At 47.6% G+C, this 21,984-nt stretch overlaps 3 protein-coding genes across 3 annotated transcripts; 2 read left to right on the forward strand and 1 right to left on the reverse strand.

Annotated features, from left to right (window-relative positions):
• Positions 1-4,426: 4,426 nt before the first annotated feature.
• Positions 4,427-9,156, forward strand: FSST1_006219 (serine/threonine-protein kinase; the record flags this gene model as incomplete). The annotated part of the gene is made up of 10 exons (XM_083232567.1): positions 4,427-4,522; positions 4,618-4,752; positions 4,826-4,855; positions 4,904-4,968; positions 5,016-5,457; positions 5,505-5,835; positions 5,893-6,389; positions 6,438-6,932; positions 6,983-7,126; positions 7,174-9,156. 10 exons carry the CDS (start codon positions 4,427-4,429, stop codon positions 9,154-9,156), a joined length of 4,218 nt encoding a protein of 1,405 aa, XP_083089649.1.
• A 6,114-nt stretch (positions 9,157-15,270) lies between these two features.
• Positions 15,271-16,926, forward strand: FSST1_006220 (uncharacterized protein; the record flags this gene model as incomplete). Its single annotated transcript, XM_083232568.1, has 1 exon — positions 15,271-16,926. One exon carries the CDS (start codon positions 15,271-15,273, stop codon positions 16,924-16,926), a length of 1,656 nt encoding a protein of 551 aa, XP_083089650.1.
• A 3,385-nt stretch (positions 16,927-20,311) lies between these two features.
• FSST1_006221 (uncharacterized protein) lies at positions 20,312-21,241 on the reverse strand (the record flags this gene model as incomplete). Its single annotated transcript, XM_083232569.1, has 1 exon — positions 20,312-21,241. The coding sequence occupies one exon, from the start codon at positions 21,239-21,241 to the stop codon at positions 20,312-20,314; it is 930 nt and encodes a 309-aa protein (XP_083089651.1).
• Between the last annotated feature and the right edge of the window lie 743 nt (positions 21,242-21,984).

Below are 21,984 nucleotides of genomic sequence, written 5' to 3' on the forward strand. Positions count from 1 at the left end.
TATCTTTGGACCCCGAATTGTATTACTGCGTATACTATTTGTTCAATCACTTCATAAGCATATGAAGCAGCTTGGCTTCGACGAATATCACATCCAGATCCTGGCAGGTCCTATCTGGAGGTGGCTTAGAGGCCCTTGTCACCGGAACGGCCACATGCTGCTTTCAGGAGCCCTGGGTGGAAAATACGAGAATGTAAGGTATGAATACGTTTTCTTTAACGACATGACGGTCCGAAGAAGAGAATTCGTCCTCTGTCCATATAAGCTTATGTATACTATTTAGTATAAATTAAATTAACAGGCAAAAAGAGGATGTCAAGATTGGGATTCGAACCCAAGAATCTTTCGATACTGCAAGACCTAGTTAACTGGGTAAGATGATATCTTGAGTGCAGCGCCTTAGACCACTCGGCCATCTTGACGATTATTTGATATTGTCTGATCTCTTGTTTCGTCATATGTTTCAACCAAGACATACTATTGAAAAGATAATTTAGTAAAAAGAAATGTCAAGATTGGGATTCGAACCCAAGAATCTTTCGATACTGCAAGACCTAGCTAACCAGGTAAGATAGGATATTATCTTGAGTGCAGCGCCTTAGACCACTCGGCCATCTTGACAAGTTAATTGGTTAATATAAAAGTATTTAGCTTTAATATATATATTGTTATCTTGTGGAAATTTTATTATATATTAAGTAGAGTTTTTATCTAGCTTGCTTACTGCCTGGCCTGGATTGCTGCTTATTGAAATCTATTATATGTTTTCCTCAATTCTTAATGCAAACACCTTATAATCAGAGGAACCTTCTAGAAGAAAGTTAAGACCTATATAGTCTAGCCTTTCTTCTATAGTAAATAGAAAACCAAGGTTACTTCTTTCATCCTACTCTCTATATATCTTTCACTTACTTATGTGAGACTAGTGATATGCCTAATATTTTTACATTAGCGATTCTCATTTCTATTTCGCTCTTTAAACCGAATTAAAGGCTAACTATAATTATTTTTCCTATACAATCTGCTTGGGTTTCTAGCATTTTTAGTATATATTCGGAGTTAACATCACGATCCGCGAAAACAACATGGCGTCAAAAAGTATAGTGGCAAGCTTTCTAATAGTAGAACATTAGTGTTAAGGGGTCCTGTCCGCCGACTTGCTGGCTCATCTTTTATGCAACTGATCATACTGAGCGATATATAATTTCATTCTTCGGATTTCTCACGATAGCGCCGGAATCCTAAACGGCAAGCGAGCCTCAAATAGTCTGGTAAGGAATATCCTAACTTCTATGGCTTTATCCTAAACGTATATCTTGAATACTTTAATTAAGTTCTTAGAAGAAATAGCTAATTTCAACCAGCCCTTGGGCTGGCCAGTAGAAGCGGTTCAGAGTTAGTATCTCCTATCCCTGGCTTCAATACCACAACTGACTTCAGCTGAGGAACTATCCGACTTATGGTTAGATATTATTAAACATTTAGACCTTTGGTTGCGATAGCCTTTGGCCACCAGGTTTATGCTTGGCTAATACAGTCAACGAGAGGAATTTTCCCACCGGATCCGTATGTCTAAATTATTACTATGTTTCAATCTCTAATTTAAATATAGGTTCTTCGAGAAAGTCGGGCTACCAACAGTCAAGATCCCAGACATTGAATATACAATAGTCGCCATACCTCACTTTCATCCGGGGAGTCTATATAGAGGCGGAAGTAACACTGGAACGGGTAGGATACTTCGAAAGCCTAGCGGCCGCCAAATTTGGCACTTCTAACGGTTCATCTCCAATGTCTATACCTATCGCATAAAGCCACTCCAGAATTCGCTCTACGATCCGATAAAGCAATGGGAGTGATGGATTCGGGTGGGGGGGAGATTCCGCGAGGATTTTGAGGAAGGCATCTACGAGAAAGATAATATATGCGCTAAGATATACGAGCGAAGTTGAAGTCTAACAATTGGGGATCTATAGACAAGACTTTGGAGAAATGGAGGGAAGTCCACAGTTTTATCCAAAAGCATGACTGCCTCTAGTCTGCCGACGATTCAATCAACGAGGATATGACATACAAGCAGTTCTTCTCAGACGATCAAAGAGCCTCTATAGCAATACACCACACTATAAAAACCAATCCTTATATATTCTAATCGCTATTCTAAGGACTCGGGTAGCATACACCCTCCCTATGGTTATACGATGCTTGAGTGCTGTGGGCCGGCCTGGTTCCGCTGTTAGACTTGGGCAAGCTGAAGAATTGTTCATAGACAGAACCGCTAGTCTTTGTACTTAGCCTTCAGAGAAAGTGCTAGGTATGGATTGGGATCCCTCAGTGCTTGGAGTAGGATATCTGGAATACTTAGCGGGCATCAGAAAAGTTAACCTCTAAGCTTTAGGGTATAAAAATAAAAAAAACCTAAGAAGTTTAATCTAAGTAGCATAAACTGACATACTAATTTCGTCCCTTATGTTTCTAGCGACCAATTTTTCTAATACCCTGACGATAGCTACTTTAGTTGAAGAATGAAGGTTGCAAGAAGTCGTCATGCCAGTGTCACGTAATGCGCGCTTTGAACGGAAATGAGATGCAATTTCAGCTCACAGTTCAGCTCACATGCAAACCAAGAAACGAGAACTTCCGTGCACGATATAGATCGCCGGCGAGGTACGGCAACATCTCTCCTGCCCTTGTCAAAAAAAGATAAACCTAACTCAACTTAGCAGGCAGCAAGCCATTCATGGTAAAGCAGATCGGAAAACCTTGGTAGTCTTGCCTGACCTTGCTCTCTTTATACCCAGGATCAGGATGAGACGCATTAGTGGCAAGACTCGACGAGAAGCGAGCAGGGGACACATTTTCGATTGGGTTTGATATTAGGCTGGGCTGAAGTCTTTGGTTTGGAGGGTTGTTGATTGTTTCCGCTTATAGGTGGGAAATCGGTCTTTTGACACAAGCAGTAATTGAGGCGTCGTAGACACAGGCTGAAAGAGTGGTAACCCGGGATGTTTAGAGACTTTGATTCACGGGTGAATCTGCAAGTAGATGAGTTATAGATTATAACATTCCTTCAGACTAGGCTAACGGTGAGGCGTGCGTTTCAGGCAGAGTATGCTGTGAGCACATTGTTTTTTTTTATCCCGAGGTTTTGTTCTCTTTTTTAATTACATCTGACACTGGCTAAGGTATAGTACCTCTCAACGGAAGTAACGGACAGTTGCATTTGGCTTGGATAAACTACCTACTCTTCAGTGTCTGAAAGCATCCATGCGTCGTCGTGTCTTGCCTTAGATTGGATGACATGAGCAAGCATGAGCTGTTTCAAAGAAGGATAAGCCTTGTAAGTTGGGTATTCCAAAACAACCCGAATAAAAATTTCTCTTGGTTTCAAATTCCACAATCGAGATTTACATCATCATCGAGGTTTTTGCATCATTTTCCCTGGCAGAAGATGGAATGGACACCCAATACGCATGGATTGCTGTGTTGTTGATGCTGCTCAACTGTGGATGGATAACTGCAGACCAGAAGCGAGCTAGTGGGGGATTAGCCCTGCAAGCAGCCAGGTTGTAAGCGCGGGCAGCCAGGGCGTTGATTACAGGCGGCACGGGCCCTCCGAACATCCCTAATCCCCCGCCGTCAGCAGCCGAACCAGGCTGTTCAGTGGTAGGTTAGTACCCATTAACCCCAGGCACAGCTTTCCATTAAATGGGTCTGTCACAGTGGTGTGCTTAGCTTAGGTTGCGAGACAAGAAACAACAACTCGAGTCCCTCCCAAGCGCGCATGATTGATTGGAGATCCGTTGGTTTTGGTCCAAATTTCCGCCCAGTCAGTTGCATGCGGTTCAGCGCAGTGCATTGCTGCAGTCCTTCCTTACCTTCCATACCTCTACCTTTTTTCTTTCTTCTTTTTTTCCCTTAACCCTTCTATTTTCTTTTCCTTCTCCAGCAACAGACATACCGTTAATTCGCCTGCTGTTTGCCTTGTCCCTCTTTTAACCCTGTTAGCGATCCCACGAACCGAAGCGAACGGGCTCCCTCGCTCCCCTCTCAATTATCGATTCCGCACGCTGACGACGGTCGACCAGGCTCTTTAGCGAGCCGAAAGTGCACGCCCTACCTGGATCCAGGTATCAACGACGATATCATCCGTTATATTCGACTGTGAGACTCGATAACCGAACCCGACCGGCTTCGTATGTAGAAACCAACCGCCCTGCGTCATTCCGCTCCCTTGACTCGATCCTCGCTGGGAAATGACACCTTTGCCTGGGCCTAAACTTCGTCAATCCTCCGCCGCCTGCCTCTGCTATCCTCGAGGAAGCATAATCCAGCTGGTCACGATCCAAGTCGAGCATCATTGAAGCTAGGGAGTTATTGAGAGATGGTGCCCGAGCGGCAGTACCATGGCAATGGCCGTCCCGCCATGGCCTCTCGCGAGCGATCTGTGCCTGGCACACCTTCACGGAAAGAGAAGATTCGAGAGAGCTCTGCCCTACAAGACCCAGGTCTAAAAGATTATGTTCGTATTACCTTGTTGCCGATGTCGCTGGTACCTGACCGGCCGGGTTTCTGGATGGGAGCAGAAATGGTAGCTAACATACTTTTTTTGTTCAGCGCTTAGGTGAATGCCTTGGGAAAGGTGCTTTCGGATCCGTATATAAAGCTTTCAACTGGGGCAATGGGGAGGCAGTTGCTGTAAAGCAGATAAAACTCGCTGACCTGCCCAAGAGTGAGTTACGCATGATCGAGGTGGGTTGCTAATCAGCTATCATGTGTTTTACCATGCGATTTGAATAAGCTGACATGTGCGAATATTGTTTAGAGTGAAATCGATCTCCTCAAGAACCTTCATGTAGGAACATTCGCTCTGCGCATTGATTGTGAAGGCTAATAATAGTAGCATGACAATATCGTCAAGTACATCGGTTTCGTCAAATCCGATGACTGTCTTAACATCATTCTTGAGTACGAGTCTGTGCTACCTTTTACAATTATGAAACTAACGAATCTAGATACTGTGAGAATGGTTCCCTGCACTCGATTTGCAAGGCGTACGGCAAATTTCCTGAGAATCTGGTTGGGGTTTACATGACGCAGGTCTTACAGGGACTGCAATACCTGCACGAGCAGGGTGTTATACACAGAGATATCAAAGGCGCCAACATTCTCACTACAAAAGATGGCACGGTGAAGCTCGCAGATTTCGGAGTATCTACCAGCACGCTTGCTGGTGGCCAGGACAAAGAGGCACAGGTTGTCGGGACACCTTATTGGATGGCCCCCGAGATCATTCAGCTTTCTGGAGCGAGTTCCGCATCTGATATCTGGAGTGTCGGTTGCACAGTCATCGAACTCCTTCAGGGCAAACCTCCATATCACAACTTGGCTGCTATGCCTGCTCTGTTCGCAATTGTCAACGACGACCACCCCCCACTACCCGAAGGCATCTCTGCAGTAAGTATTGGTTTGTTCCTCAGATGCTTGCTTGCTAATCCCATCAGGCTGCTCGAGATTTCTTAATGCAATGCTTCCAAAAAGACCCTAACCTCCGTGTATCTGCTCGGAAACTACTTCGTCATGCTTGGATCACAGGATGTCGCCGGACCGAAGCTCCTGTATCACGAAAACCGGCCAACTTCAGTGATGCCGTCGAGGAAGTCAAGCAATGGAACAAAGCTCTAAAATCTTCAGAACCCAACCTCCGAGCATCTCTCGGCTCTGAAACCACGCCTTCAGCACCAAGATTCCATGGTGGAACCCCTGCCAAGGGTTCTTTATCGCTTGCAAAACTTCGACCTGGCGCTGGAGCTTTCAGTAAGCCTGAATTAGCCGGTATGCCGTACTTTGATGCTAGTTTTGCCTCAAGTCCAAGTTCTGACCCTGCCACAGATGATGACAACTGGGACGACGATTTTGCAACATCGATTTCACCAAGTGCACTGCATCTACCTCACCTCAAGCCGCAAGACAACTTTGGCGGTCTGTTATCGAGTGATCGCTTAAAGGCATTCGCCTCAATAAACGATGGAAGGAACGAAAGTAATACATATGACGACGACTTCGAAGGGGAGTTAATGACCATAAAGGGATTGGGTCAATGGCAAGACAGCAGTGATCTCCAGGAGCAAACCATTAGACCAACGCCAAGAAAATCTACAAAACCATCAGAGCCTGTCAAAGCGCACAGCCGGAACAAATCGAGTACGAGCAAGGCCGTAGGCGGAGGCCGGACCAAATCGCCTACGAAATCCCATCTCAATAATAAGTTCGAGTTACCGTTAAGGCCGGATCTTGCGTACCGAGAACAAAGTATCGATGACTTTTCGGACCTCTTTGTGGACAATGACAATGTTTTCACTCACAATGTGAATCAGGCTGTGAGAAGAGTAGGTCAAACGTGACAAGATTGAGAACAAAGGCTTACATGATTACAGAACTCACGACAGAGCGATGCTCCACAACTGTTTCACCCATCCGATCTTACGTCGTTGCCAAGGTCGATGCATGAAACCAGTACAGGCAGTATTAAGAAGAAACCGTTATCGCGACCCTCAGTTCTTCCAGATGCGCCAATGCGACGGACACGGTCAGGGATAGAAATCCAGAAATTCGCAGAAGATGACGACGAAGATTTTAGCGACGTTTTCGGACCTGAGTCATCAATAGCAGAGAAAGAGGAAAGTGAAAAGGGATCTGAGGACGGTGGCCTGATGCTTATGTCCCGTGTATCAAGCAGTTCTTGGCTAGGAGACGAAGAGGACGAAGATGATCCTTTTGCATATATGGATCCAGGTTGGGATGAAATGGATTTGGAAGCCAACATTGCCCGAGATCGACATGCCAGGTTAGCAGTGAGGGTGGAGGATCTAGTGAGGTCCTTGAAAACGACAGAGGGTGATGATGCCCTGGCTGAGTTCTCAGAAGATTTGGTAAGTGATTGTCATACCATGCGACAGGGACCAGCGCTGACATGTTGCAGCTTGCTTTACTTTGGGAAAACAGCGAGGTCAAGAATCTTATCATCAGTGCTCACGGGCTGTTGCCAATCCTTGAGATCCTGGAGCCATGTACTGTCAAAAGCAAACAATACATGATCCTGCAGCTCCTCAAGGTCGTCAATGCAGTAAGTTCTTCCGTTCTCAGCACTTCTGTAATTTGCTAACCCTCCAGATTATTTTGGATGATGTGGAAATCCAGGAAAACCTGTGCTTCGTTGGTGGTATTCCTATTATTACCAAGTTTGCTGCAAGACAGTATTCGGACGAGATTCGTCTTGAGGCGGCGGCTTTTGTTCGTCAGATGTACCAAACATCGACACTGACACTACAAATGTTTGTGTCTGCGGGTGGTCTGAATGTACTGGTTGAGTTTCTCGATGAGGACTACGACGCTACTCGTGACCTTGTTCTTATTGGGGTCAACGGTATCTGGAACGTCTTTGAGCTTCAGGGGCCGACCCCCAAAAACGACTTTTGCAGAATCTTCTCACGAAGCAAGATTCTATACCCGTTGGCGCTCGTCCTCCATCGAGTCGTCGATGAAGACGAAGAGGACGAGGACGGGCTTGGCGAGCTCGTTGAAGGTCGTATTGTCAACATTTTCTATCTCTTCAGCCAAGCAGAAAATTATGTCAAGGAGGTGATAGCAGATCGGCAAGTATTGAAGAGTGTATTGAAGGACCTGCGTCTCATGACGCCGATCCACCAGATTACCATGCTGAAGTTCATAAAGAACCTTTCTATGCTCTCAACAACGATAGAGTCGCTACACTCAGCCGATGCCATCGAGTTCCTGATCGATCTGCTTAGCTCCAGTATGAAGAAGGGCCAGACGCACTTCCGCGAAATTTCTAACCAGGTCCTCAACACCTTGTTTAATCTCTGCCGTCTCAGCAAAGAACGACAAGAGGACGCCGCCGTTCATGGCATTATCCCTCTTCTTCTCAAAATTATGCAGACCGACCGTCCACCAAAGGAATTTGCCCTCCCGATACTCTGTGACATGGCGCACTCGGGATCCAAAGGCCGCAGGTTCTTGTGGCAGAACAAGGGTCTCAACTTTTACGTTTCATTACTCACAGATCAGTACTGGCAGGTTACTGCGCTCGATGCCATCCTAGTCTGGCTCCAGGAGGAAACCGCCAATGTGGAGTCTCATCTTGCGGATGGCGGTTTCACACGTGCCATTATCAGCTGCTTCAGTACCAACAGAGTCAACGCCTTTGATTCCAACCTACTAGAACCGCTACTGAAGTTGCTGCGCCTCAGTCCTTCAGTTGCAGCCTCGCTGGCGAAGCCCGAAATGTTTGCTGGTATTGCACAGCGATTGGGTCACAAGAAGGCAGTTGTCCGACTGAACCTCCTCAGGCTGGTGAGAACTATCATGGATGCATGCGAGCCCCTGGGTAGTGGTGATGGAACAAGGTCTCTCAACAGCTCTCAAGTGCGATCTCTCATGGCTTCTATTCAAACGTTGGCAGAGAAGGATACGGCTGTTCTTGTACGGAACCTCGCATCGGAACTGGTGCGGTCGAATATCGACACCACCGTGAGACCAAGCGAGGGTGCTGCCAGCGCTGTGCCAAGTTCTTCATCATCAAGACGGGGAGGTTCTCGTCGGAATAACAGCTACACACCTCCCAGCTTACAGACGTCTGTATCGGCAGGCCCACAAACGCCCACACACAGAAACCGTGCCAGTCTCGCAAGCAATGCTTATGTTGAGGTAGCAGCCAGTCCGCGCCGATCGGCTGCCGTTGAACGAGAACGAGAAGGAATGATTTACCGGCCAAGAAGTAGGGATGGACCGACCGGTATCCCCCGACGTATCAGCGGCGAGTTCGCTCCTGTTAAGAGTCGTCTTCCTCGCACATCACTGGTTACCTCAAGCAGTTCCAGGGCAGTTGTCGGGATTAACGCCAATGGCAACAGTCCTGCTTTCAGCTCGCGCACTGACATCAGTATGGGTGCTCGCAGCGACAGCAGCTTAAGCAATAAGGAGAACGTAGGCCGCGCGCCGGGCAGCCGAGACGGGATCGGTAGTAGGGACAGTAGTAGTAGTTTGGCGTCGACTGGCTTGTCGGGAGTTCCAGAACGAGCGGGCATAATAAGCAAGAGACGGAGTCGGATGCCTACAGAACCAAAATGGACATGAAGGAATGGAACCAAAAGCGGAAGAACGAAAGATGAGTGGAAAGCGTCATGGAGTGCACGACATGATAGAGTTGAGGGAGTCTCGATGAGTTGTTACGCCACGATAGACATAAGGGACGGTAAAGACGCAGAGGGACTGCGATTCCCCGATGAATAAATCCAAGACAATACAACAAAGACTATAAATGAAAGAACAAGCTCACGAAGCAATTCACTTTGTCAATATCACTTTCTCCTCGCAGCTATGTGTTTTTTCCGTTCGCCAATTTTCCCGTTGCAGCAAAACCGACAGTTTGGTCAAGGCTTGTCCAAGCTCCTGCTACTAATAACGAAAAACCGCGACCCATTCAACTGAAACAATTACTAGCATTGTTTAAAAAGCGTCATTGTGTTTGCCACTTTGTGTTTCGTGGATATTAGATATCCCATGCTGTGGTTTCCCACATCTGCCTCGGAAAATGATGGGACATTCCGATTACTAAGAGATTTTCCATATCTCAAATACGAACTATCGAAACATGCCGCTTGAACAATTCTTGAGCCCCTGTTTGTTCTGTCAAACTAAAGAGTTTCAGGCTTCACGATAGTTACATGGTTCCTGGAGAATCTTGGCAGATTCAACCGCTCATGGATTCATTCCGCCACCCGCTGAATCATAGAATCGGCTGGCTTCCGTAGCTCAGTTGGTTAGAGCGTCGTACTAATACTTCAATCTGAATATTCAGTGATGCGAAGGTCTCAGGTTCAAGCCCTGGCGGGAGCAATCCCAACGCCTCCCGATTCATATTTTTGCCATCTACACGTCGTGTAGGAAGACTGTGGTGGTGAATAACTTTTTGGTGGGTGTGTTGGAATAGAGTTGATAGGACTAGAGTTGGTGGCGGATGTAGGGTAACTTTGCGCAAAATTATATTCGTCAACAAATGCAGTCAAAACTGAATTTAGACAAGAGCTTATGTCCGAGTTACATTTTCATGTGTTGATCATCAATTGCCGAGTCATATTATAAACTAGTTCGTTAAATTAATGGCTCATCACTCTTCATGATTCTGTTGTAACCGCGATGGCGGCTGCCAGTCTAAGACAAGCGAATCATGAGAACAACTCTAGACTGTTCGGTTGCACGCAGATCGCATAGCGCTAGTAGAAAACAGCAAACAGAAGCTCTTGGTAAGCGCCGTATCTTTAACATGATGGTTGCACATCTGCAAGCGACTGCACAGTGAGTTGATCAATTATTGGCTATTGATGCTACGCCGTTGTGAAGCGCGTAAGAGGCGGCTGATAACTGATAATATTGGTGGTGCTAAACGCGTTAGTTTGGCTGTACGGAAAGAAACTCTACTCTTCACCGCAATAAGGTCCGAGAGTACCTGTAGGTTTCAGGGCATGCACTACTAAGGAGTTTGACGAGAACAAAGAAAAGGTTATACAGTGTTGGTTCTGTATTCACAGGCGCCAATAGGATACCTACATGGAATTTCTCACTTTGATACATATGCAGTATACACAAAGCTTACGTGCCACAAAGAGACATTGGAATTGTACTCGGACATGGTACACGACCAACACGATATTCCCATTCCTTTGATACTCAGATATCTTCCGTGCACGCACTCGCCAAGTGGAACGAGGGGGGGCAAGACATGTCTCTGATATTAAAACACGGCTAGTGTCAAGGAACGGAGCGGGTAGTCGACTAATAATCTAAGCTTAGTGCACTCTTGGGGTCTTGCTCCTGTCTCGTAAGGCCCTCCGGTAGTATCTACTATCGTCTGTCAAGCTTTATTTATTAGTGTACAGACGGTCCTTAGGGTTCAGACGTCCGAAATTAAACAAAGATGACACTGATTTTAAGTAAAAAGTTTCTTTGTGCGTGTGGTGGTACTATTGCATGTACCTGCAGGATGACCCTCGCTTGTCAACTTGATTTGGTGGCTACGGTAGTAGTAGGTACTTGCATCCGTAGTAGTGTTTCGTTTCTCAATGGCTTCTGTCGATAGTTACAAGGGTCCACGATGCAAATCTATCAAAGCTCATTCCAAAAAGCTACGCCACGTCTTGTTCTCCTAAGAGCTGCAGCTTACTAAAACAGAATAATGGAGAAGAAAAACAAGCCACCGAATTGCTCATAAAAAAAAAACACGTACTTGCCGGTGAAAAAGATGAAGATTTCTAATTTAGTACTCTAACCACCTGCCTAGTAGATACCTGCTATTTAGGCAGTAGAACAAGGGACCGAGGTCGGTTCGCCTGAGAAATAGGTAGAGCGCGTTACTTTTCACTCGGCACGTGTCGTGTTGGGGATCCTCATGATCCCTAAATGATGATCTGGACAGAACAGGACAGGGTTGAAGGCTGATAAACTGAAATGGGAAAAACCGGACAAGGAGGCCCGCGGCGATGAAACATTCAACGTGGGGAAAGAATACGAATCGAGTAGTCCCGACAAGGGGGCCTTGTGAAGCATGAAAGAAAAAGCTGCCGATACCGAACAAAGATGAGCTCAAGTTCAAACAAGGAGGAAATCTTATGCTACACGGCTGTAACTCAGCAGCAGCTCAGCTTTGAACCAAAAAAGACGGGATGGCGGTAGCTCCGTTCCCTCCGCTTGGAGGACCCTGTATCTAACTAGGTAGACTAGCTATTGCCAATAACTGTCTTGTGCAGCTGGAGATCCGTCTCTGCTAACGGCAAAGCTAGCGGTGACCCCGATATTGTTGAACATAGTAGTAGATATACGATGTTGTATTGTATCAATCTGGGCAAAAAGCTGAGGACAGCGTCAAGGAACAAAGTAACATATTGATGAGCCCCGGCCATGACGACAAAAAAGCAACCACAGACATGCTTTGCATGGACGTAGCCCACAGCGGGCGATCCGTGACAGGGTTCGAATTTGACATTGACATTGACAGGCCAAGGCCGTTGCGCAACTATCGTCGTTTCTCACTGGGATCAGTTAATTGCGACTGGCACTCATCCTTGACTTTGCTGACATGTTGACGATACTCGGTCCATTCTTGACCTTCAATAAAAGATCCGTAAATAAGAGAAATGCCTTGTTGATGACACTGTTGTCATCTCCGATGTCTCGCTAGAGTCACTACCATCACAGTTGTTTCGTTTATGGGGTCAGTGTGATGCCTGTACTCTGTAAGCCAGGTACTGACAATTCACGAATCTTGTATAAACGTGTCACGCTCTCTTTGAACATGGTCTTCCAGATATAGCAACACATTAAAGACAAGCTTAACCAACACCACCTTCAACAACAAAGAAGAGGCACAGCACACACAAAGACACCAAAACTCACTTGCAGAAAAAAGAACGCCGATCAGGCCGTTACAAAAACAGACAAGGATTCACCTTTCCCATCACATCCGACGCTTCAATCCCCTGAAAGGCCTCGTGTGATTGGCGGCATCAGACGCCAAAACACCGCCTCGAGACTGTGCCCCCTGGTTTCTAACCCCTTGGAGGGCTGCCTCATGTCGGTCGCGGCGCCCGCAAGCGTCTCTGATTGGAGATGATGAACCCATCGAGGACCCCTGTCGCTTGCATGTAAGCTCCAGGGGGCGTCTTTTTCTCTCTCTTGCCTTTCCTTCTGTAGCTCGGCCGGCCGGACAGCAGAGCAGTGAGAGTTGGTGAGTTGGCCATTCGCTACCCACTGAAAGGAGGTCCTTCCTAGGTCCTTACTGGACTGTCACGCGCTATCTTGGGCAGAAGCTATTGCGCGACCAAGTTAGTATCTTCAGGTGATATTTCGAGACACTATTGGCCACCGGTCCATGAGAGGAGACATCGCCTCCAACTTTCTTTCAGTTCACTTTGACAACTCGAGGTTTAAAATTCGTATCGTATTCGAATGGGCTCCTTTTTTATTTTGTGTGCGCGTACTCGTCTCTTTGCCTTATCGTACCCTAATAAACACGTATCTCCCTGTTCGTATCTTGTAAGCGAATGTTTAATGGGGTCAACTTCGTCATCAATTAAGTCTCTGGTGAGTCAGTGCCCGCAAACATGGATTCAACAGCAGCCGAGCCCTTACCATGAAAGAAATCCATGTTCCCCAGGCATAAATGAGGTGATCAAAGTTAGCTCGATCTCGTACTGTGTTCAGGCACTGTCGGTACCAGCCCAAAAGAAGCCCCCCTTGTCCGTTTTGGTGGTAACCAGGCTTCTTGATAGCGCGTTGACCATCAGCAAGTGAACGTGCCCATGTGTAGTAGTAGCCCTGTCGTGTTCTCATTCCATCCATCTAGCTGGATCCTTACATGCCGGGCGTTTCTCTCATATTATTAATATTGCTTTCTTCATATTAGGAGGCAAAGGGGGAGGAGGGTATGAGTCGATGTGGAAATGGGCGTGGTATTGAGGCTCCAAAAGGCTGGCACGCATTTTCACTGGTCGAGATAGCCCTTAATCTGCTGTGATGCACTGTATGTTGTCTGCCCATTCAGAAGCTCTGAATCAGAGAGCCTTTGAAACGAACGCTTAAGGCGGTGGGATGTGGGAAGAAGGTACCGGGCAGGCCTGGCTACAGTAAGCGTGTGTAGGGATGTACTGTATGTTTGCCGGTACAATCGGGTCACTGTACAGTATCAGCACCACTAAGTTTCGTGTCGACCGGTCAAGCATCGCCTCCGTTCCTTCCTGCCTAGGTACTAATGCTAATGTTAGCCTGGCTGCACTCAAGCCACTGCCCTGTCTGATTTTCCCCAGTACACCCGCCCGCCAAGCCGTTCCCACATTTCCTTTCCCACACCTGCTCCTGCTCGTTCGGTTCGTGCTTTCCATTTGACACTTGCTCTCGCGCCTTCTTCGTCCTCCACTCCTACCTTCCGTCCTCTCTTCTAGACTTAAACTCCACCACTTCCTTTTTTTCCTCCTTCCTCCCCTTCGCCCACTATTTTGCGCCCTTCCTTCTTTCATCTCTCTCCTCTTCCTCTTCCTCTCTTCCATCCTCCTCTCTTTCCTGCGTCGCCTCGGTTGCACCGCCTCGCCTCGCATCTGCAAAGCTCCTCTCGAGAATTATTCCCCCGCGTCCGTGTCTGCGAATCCATATTCAACTCTGCCCAACCAAAAAGGCACTTACTCCATTTCGCCGCACGCATTCGCTCTCGCTCGCCCACCCGCTTGCCCGCTTTCGCACCACAAAAAAAGCCAACGCACGACAATCGGAAATTTGTGAAGGAACAAAGATCAAATCCCATTTGAGGTTCTGGAAGGCGCATCTACTGGTGATACCCTGCAAAACCATTTTAATCTCTGTATTATTCTTTCGTCGATTCTTGCCTTATCGCCTATTCCACCTTCGGTCTACGGATACCCATCAACACAGCTTAATCTTGACACTTCTTCCGTCATCGCCATCAAACCAAGACTGCAAAACAGACTTTCCACTCACAGAATAATCGAAAAAGACTCAAAAATTTCAACCAAAAAAATTCAAGAGGAGGTTACGATAGAAGGTAATACCTGGATCATTCACATCTGGATAGGCATCGTTTCGACGACGTTGTCTCACTAAAATTGTCTCAGAGAGACAGGCCAGCTGGAGCTCGCGCATTCAAGTCGTGTTGATCACTCGACTCGCCGCTTGAGCGTGAATTCATCAACCCATTCACAAGGTTCTGGTACACATTGTCACCTGACCACGGTCTGCTTTTGACACTGCTCAACGACTTCTCGTCGATCGCACTCTTCATTGCCCTTCATTCATCGTTCACCTGTTTGCTCCATCGAATACTCTGGACTTTAATATTTGACAAGCTTCCAACTTGTCATTTGTCTCTCTCTCGACTTTTCACTTGGCACTCGAAACTTGCAGCTTCTTGGATTTGCGTATTTTGGTCTCTCCCGACGCAATATCTTCAATCGGCATACATTCTGTAACGATTACCAACCGGAATTCCCAACTCTGTCGATTTCATCGGTATACCCGTATAATTTGTTCGGCTTGATTTCAGCAAACCATATTTTCTAATCCAACCGACTACTTCCTTGCACGCAAGACCTAGTCGACCCACGTTCTCTGTCTTTTCTTCATCCATCAAATCTTTAGAACTACAATTCCCGCTTTGAGCAACAGACACAGGCGGTCTTGCTCAAAATGTCTTCCAACGGTTTCGCTCCCAACGGCCTCGCCATGCCCACTGGCGGCCTAGCTGCTCGACGTGGCAGCCAAAACCCCAAGCCTCTCGCGGTTGATGTCAACAGCCAACCCAAGGACAGGGACTCTGGTGTTCCCACCCCTCGCACCAGTCGCTCCCACCTTCTCGCTGGTCTTAGGACAGCCCCCAAGTCCGCTACTGCTGCCTCGTTCGGCCCTCAGTCTCCCACGACCGGTCCTCAGCAGCAGTACGCCCGGAACTCCATGGCTGGAAATGCCTATGGCATGGGCCAGGACAAGACTTACAACGCTCCTAAGACGGCTTACCCCCAGTACGGTTCTCAAAACAACTACAACCAGTCGGTAGGCCAGCAGTACACTGTTGATCAGATCCTGTCGCCTCCTGAGCTCTTGGAAGAGCAGGACCCAAGCTTGTACAACCAGCTTGTGGCCACCAATCTCTACCTGGCTCAGCAACAGCAGCGTCTCCAGCAGCAGCTTTTGACCGTGCAGAATGCGGCCCAGCAGTTCCAGCAACTCAACCTCAACAACCCCCAGCTCATTCAACAGCAGCATGCTCTGTACGAGCAGCAACAGCAACTTCAAAACATGCAACAGCAGGTCCAGCTCCGGGCTGCTCTCAGCCAACAGCAAGCTCAACAACAGCAGCAGCAGCAGCAGGTCTACTACTTCAACCCCATGACCAACGAGTACTTCATCCCTACCCACCAGCAGCAACAGCAGGTTCAGGCCGCACAGCTTTACAACGAGCAGCCTTCCACCCCCGGCTTCAGTAGTTTCCAGCAACATCTCCAGCAACACCACCAGGGCACACCCTCGGTACAGGTTTCGCCTCCTGCTGAATCGCAGCCCTTCTCGTTCCGCAGCAACTCACCTCCCAAGCGCTACGAGTCTCCTGTGGAGGTGATTCCTCTTCCTCCTCCCTCGGCCAATGCTTTCCGCCGTGGACACAAGAAGGCCTCTTCTCTTGCTCCCGTTAACAGCGCTATTGCTGCTGCCATGTCGTCCGACGCCGCTCCCAGGTCTGCTGGACCTAAGACCTCCACTTTCCCCATGACTCCTATGACTGGTGGATATGGACCTGGTCAGGCTCGTGCTGGAGAGCATCCTATTCGTCAACCTCGCGGTCCCCCTTCTCTTGACGAGCTCAAGCAGAAGCCCACATCGAAGTACGAGGGAAGCAAGAATTTTTCTGCTCGCACTCGTCGTTCTGCTGTTTCCAACCTTGTCCGTGCCGGTCTAGAGCGCCGTAAGGGCACTGGCAGCTCTTGTGGCAGCATGAGCCCAGTTTCTGAGACTGCCGAGGAGTCATCGACTCCTATTACTGATAACGAGTCTGACTCTGGCCGCAGCGGATCTGGCAGCCTCGCCGGTGATCTGGAATGCCCTAGCTCACGCACATCTGCTAGTGGAAGCTGGGGTGCTATTGGCTCTGACCGTCCTAGCTCGCGCCAGAAGACACGCAAGAGCGTCGACAGCATCGAGAGTGTCAGCTCTAACGGCGAGAGTGAGAGCAACTCTTTTGCTGATGTGTTTAAGAACGGCGCTCTGCGAGCTGCCAAGGCACAAGACTCAGCCGACAACCAGCGCAAGGCACACAGGCGGGTTTTCACCAAGAGCACTCCTTCCGCTTAAAGGTGGTGCTTTTGCCCGAAACCCTTCTCACTGTCACGATTTACGCGCTTGGACTTTTCATTCTGTTCACATGACTGCTCGGACTGGACTGTATTTTTGATGGTTGTTGTTTAGTCTTTTTCTGATCACTACGGGAGTCTTGTTACCATCTGCATGGGAGGTGGATGAAACACGTTTTTCTTTGTCTTTTGCGAACTTTTACTATTACAGAAGTTTATAATTCGCTTCACAGTCTCTCCTTTAGACTTTTCTACTTCGTCATGACATTAGGGGGAATCGCCCGGGGATAATCTTGTCTCAGCCTAGATGGACGAATTGGGTTACTTGGGGGGTTGATGAGGAATCTTTATACCAATGAGGATGAGAAGCATCACCGGGGAACAACTCTGGCCTGAAAGCCTCTGTGAGGCAGTGAGCTAGCCCCTGATGTGGTTTACGGCCGGCGTTCCTGCGGGAATATTGTTTCGGCAAATTTGACATTTGCTTTCGTTGCATTCGTTATGGTATGTCTTACTGTCTTTCGGCTGCCGGTCGCAGATTCGTCGGACTGGCAAAAGGGTAGACAGATTCATAGATAGTTTACAATGGCACAATCACAATTTGAAAGCCACAACAAGCTTGCTCAATGTTCATCTGATGATCTCTTAATATTTATTTTATGTCTTCCATCCATGCCTGTAGCTGGGCTTTGAAGCCGACTACGTTCCACTTGGGCTTGCTCTCGTCACGTACTTTCCCAATATTCCAGTCTCTACTCTTGGTTCATCTATCATACGGCAATCATGTAGTTTCTTCCTTGCTAATCGTTTGGTCTGCAGTTCAAATCCGCAGATTCTGACATTGTATTTCAACAAATCAATCTGGACGGCTTCCGTAGCTCAGTTGGTTAGAGCGTCGTACTAATACTTCAATCTGAATATTCAGTGATGCGAAGGTCTCAGGTTCAAGCCCTGGCGGGAGCAATCCCAATTGCCCTCCAGATTCTCTTTTTGCCTCTTTAGTATCAATTACCATGTTGGCCTTTTGTTTTGCTGTATTGTTGTCGTGATTGTGCGGCCTCGGGGTATCAGAACAAATGACCGTTGGAGGTATAAGAGACTAAATTAATAGATTATTTATGCTCACTAGATAGTTCTTAGACGACTTATTTTTATACCAGAAGACTTAGGAGGCTAATGTTTCTATTACCATCAGGTGCGGGCTGGCCTATGTCAAAGCGTGGAGGAGTGATCTGTTAGACAAGAGTTACATCTGTGTAAATACTTCGTTATGCCCTGGGTTGTCTATTTTGAGTGGATGTTTTTACAAGCAGTCAACCAAGAATCTATTGTATCATGTCCATCGACTGGATTCTGGTTGACCATACCTATATACTAAAGCGTACAAGTTCACTTATTTATCAACCCCTGGGCCAGCAAGCATTGATCTAAAGACACTATAACAAGTCACCATATAGGATGATCTCAACTCAAAGTACCTACTCACCAGTTCTTTGTACCTGTTCATCCCCACGTGGCTATAGTTGCTGATGAAGTCATGCTCGAAACCCTGTGAGCCCCCTAGCAAGGTACAGACAATGCCGAAGTTGGCCTCAATGCATCACACGCAAGTATTCATGGCTCCAAACACTGTTTGCAATCAGGGAAACTGTCGAAAAGCAGGGATGGGCAGCTGCAAACTGCAAGTGACATATGTTTCCTTGCTAAACATTTGGTTGAAAGGTATAGCTCTGCCAATGACGCTACTCACATTAAATATGCAGAAGCTTAAGCTAGAAGCAATCCAAAAGAGGCATTAACTTTCGAGAAAACAGCCATTGGAATTAACTTCTGCAGCCAACTTCAAATACAGAACGCCATGATATAGTATTCTCGAATCAACAACTTTGGAATGCGCATAGGGATGCGTCATGCATTGAACCAAAGTCCCTTTATGACCTGGTCAGTTATGCTTTTCCTTCGTTGTACTTCCCTCGAAAGAGGCACGGGAATAACGGCGTGGCCTTATAATGGGCCGCAGAAAATGATGAGCAAAATGTGGTTCTGGTTTCTGACTGTTGGGAAACTTGAGCAAGCACTAGACACCTTTCATCTGATCCTATTTCCCCTTCCTGTCTAGTTCATGAATCCTTCCATGAGTATTATCCCCGTTGAACATCCATTATCAGCCCTACACAGAACCCATCTCTCGTCATGTCCCCTCCCTCTTGTCTCTCATCCAGCACATATGTCCGTGATCACCCGCTCACCGCACAAGATCCCTGATGAGTATGTACTCCTTCTCATCTCACGTAAGATGTTTAAATTCCTCGTTCCGCAGACAAAGAAGCGCAGCTACCGCTCCTGCTTGAAACGGAGAGGAGAGAGAGAGAGAGAGAGAGAGAGCTTACCAGGTCTATCCTTGCGGAGTATCATAGGACAGGTAGGCCAAGAAACTTCGGCTCACATCGCCGATCATGGTGCCCGGTAAGCTTGCTCGACTAAAACCGGTAAAAGGTGTATAAGTCGTTGGTCGATATGTCCTGACCTGCATGACGAGCGAGTTCCCTTTCTCGTTTCATAGCTGCAGCCTTTATGAGAGGATCTCCTGGATTTGTTTCTGAAAGCGGCGAAGCTCTTTCGGGCTTCGGACTTGTTTCTTCTGGGTCATATACGCGGCTTAGTCCTACGATAAGCACTTGCAAGGGGATGACTTTGGGGCCAGGCTCCTCTCTGTAAGGCTGACGAGAGCGGAATGGCTCATAGCTTCATGGCTCGAAACTCGTGATATTGTATTGAGACGTCTTACTCGTAAGTAGCCGAGAAAGTATCCGCAACTTGATCACAGTGGTCTGGTTGGAAGCACTTTGGTGATAGTTCAAGGATAGACCCTAGATATATCATGTGGGGCTGAGCAAGCTGATGGTGAGGGACCAGAGTCGGGGACGAGAGAGACTGTTACTGAATGGTGGCACAATGTGATACGGTACGTTTGTAACGGAGGAACTTGGTCATAATATCATCAATCCAAAATCTAAACATTGACAGGAATGAGTTGTGGAACATATCCCCACAGCCAAGATTCCCTGACCTGGTAACAAACAAGTAGACGAGTCCTTAAGGGACATATTACAGTACAAATGCATCAAAGAGATTTCCAACCAACAAGACAGACAGAATGAGATAATGCACTGCGCCCAAAACCAAAAGGTACACATGCTGTTGAAGTAAGACAAGAGGAAATTTTGCCCCAGAAGCGCGGTCGTTGAACCACATCCACCTCTAATATCAAGTCGTAAACGGTCGTTACACATGGATCCCTATGCCGGACCATAAGTGCCAATCATATCCAGTCAGACATCAACTGACAGTGGTACACCATGGTCGTTCCGAAACTGTTAAACCTGTCATCGCATTTCCTCTGGCCGGACTGTTGCTCCGTAGAAACCACCACCGTGATTCCCGCCCGAGGCTGCACAAGCAAGGCAGACTCCGCCTCCATAAACACGTGTATGTCTTGTCCAGCCGGCACCCTCGGTATCAAGAACGCCAATGATCTCGCCCTGGACGCCGATCTCCGTGGTTCCTGCGTTTGGTGGGGCCGGTGGTAAAAACGGACTCGCAGATGGGTAAGAGCTGGGCGACAAGACAAGATCGGCAGCATCTGATATGTCCTGTGATGAATGAGAAACAGGGACTCCGATAGGAAGAGTTTTGTTGTATGAGCGCCGGCGGGTGACTGAGGCTGTTCCTGAGCTAGGAGGAAGGATAGCGTCTGTAGTTGAAGACATGTAATCAGGGTTTGGCTGACGGATGAAACTATCGTCGCCTGGACGGGGACGATCTTCAAAAGTAAAAACAGCCGTGCTCAACTCAGGAGGTGTCAAAGGTGGTGCCGGAGGTGGTCGCGATATGATGTGTTTGGACATGGCATTATCTGCACTTTGCCAGTTGGGGTTGATGACCAAGTTCTTCTCTGCAGAGATGACTTGTAGGCCGCTTTCCACATCGATATCTCCCCGATGCCCCATTGGTGCGGTGTCCTTCTCACTCATTGTCCAGATAGGCCGCGACTGCAATAGTCGTCGAGGCTGTGAGAAAGACGAGATGGCAGATCTAGCAGGAAGGTTCTGTTGATCCAAGCCGCGCATTTGTCGCAACCATAAGTACAGTTGTAAAACGCAAAACCGTGCAATCACAGCAACAGCAAAGATAGCTAGACCAGCTTGAAGAGTCTGAAAAGAGGGAGACGACTTATTCAAGTAGTTGCTGGTAGCAGACGTCGTCGAGGTGGTGTCAGGTGTAAGTTGTGTTACACCTTGATTAGTTACGGCCATGGTGCGCCGTTTAAGTTAGTGATTGATCGATATGTTCGCGGAAACTTAATTTTGGCGCCGCTGGTGACTTGGCGGGGCTGCTCTCAAGGTCACTCTACTACTGCGGTCAGACTGTGACTTCCTGGGGGTATGCTTGCCCGTTGCGTTGACAATCCTCGTCTGGCTTGGTAGGGCGGAGTAGACAGTGTCGACAAGAAGGCTGGGCTAACAGACAGGGTTGTTTGGTGGCCTCGGACTCTCTTGATCCAAGGTTATCCTCCCAGTACCGCGGTTAAGGGCGCTTGCTCAGTAAGACGAAACGAGTTTCGTTTGATGACAAGCGGCGCGCGTGAGTAAGCGTTGTGCGCCTTGAAGAGCCTTGGTGGTGGCTTGTATCAGATAGTTGGCTGATATATTATCTTGTCGCTATGCCGATCACGAAATGTCGTCCACCACGAAACTCGCGCAAAGCATTCACTGGAGCCGGTAAAGCCGGTTTAGATCAGCGGAAGCTTGTCAGATGATCTCCCGACAATACGAAAATGGTTGGTAGAGCGAGCTATCAGGGCCGTCAATGTGGTGTTGGGGTTGCGACAGAGTATGAAGCGCAAGTCGAGGCTCTATTACTAGTGATGCGTAGTATAAACGAAAAGATCAAAGTACGGAAGCAACACCCTCTATCTGAATATGTTATTTGGTCAGGGACACAGAGTTATATATGACATTTGTCCATGGACTGATGGTATGGAAACGACCAAAGACGA

The sequence above is a fragment of the Fusarium sambucinum genome, chromosome I, assembly GCF_050947815.1.
Source record: "Fusarium sambucinum isolate potato_lamoka chromosome I, whole genome shotgun sequence".
NCBI classification, from domain to species: Eukaryota; Fungi; Ascomycota; class Sordariomycetes; order Hypocreales; family Nectriaceae; genus Fusarium; species Fusarium sambucinum.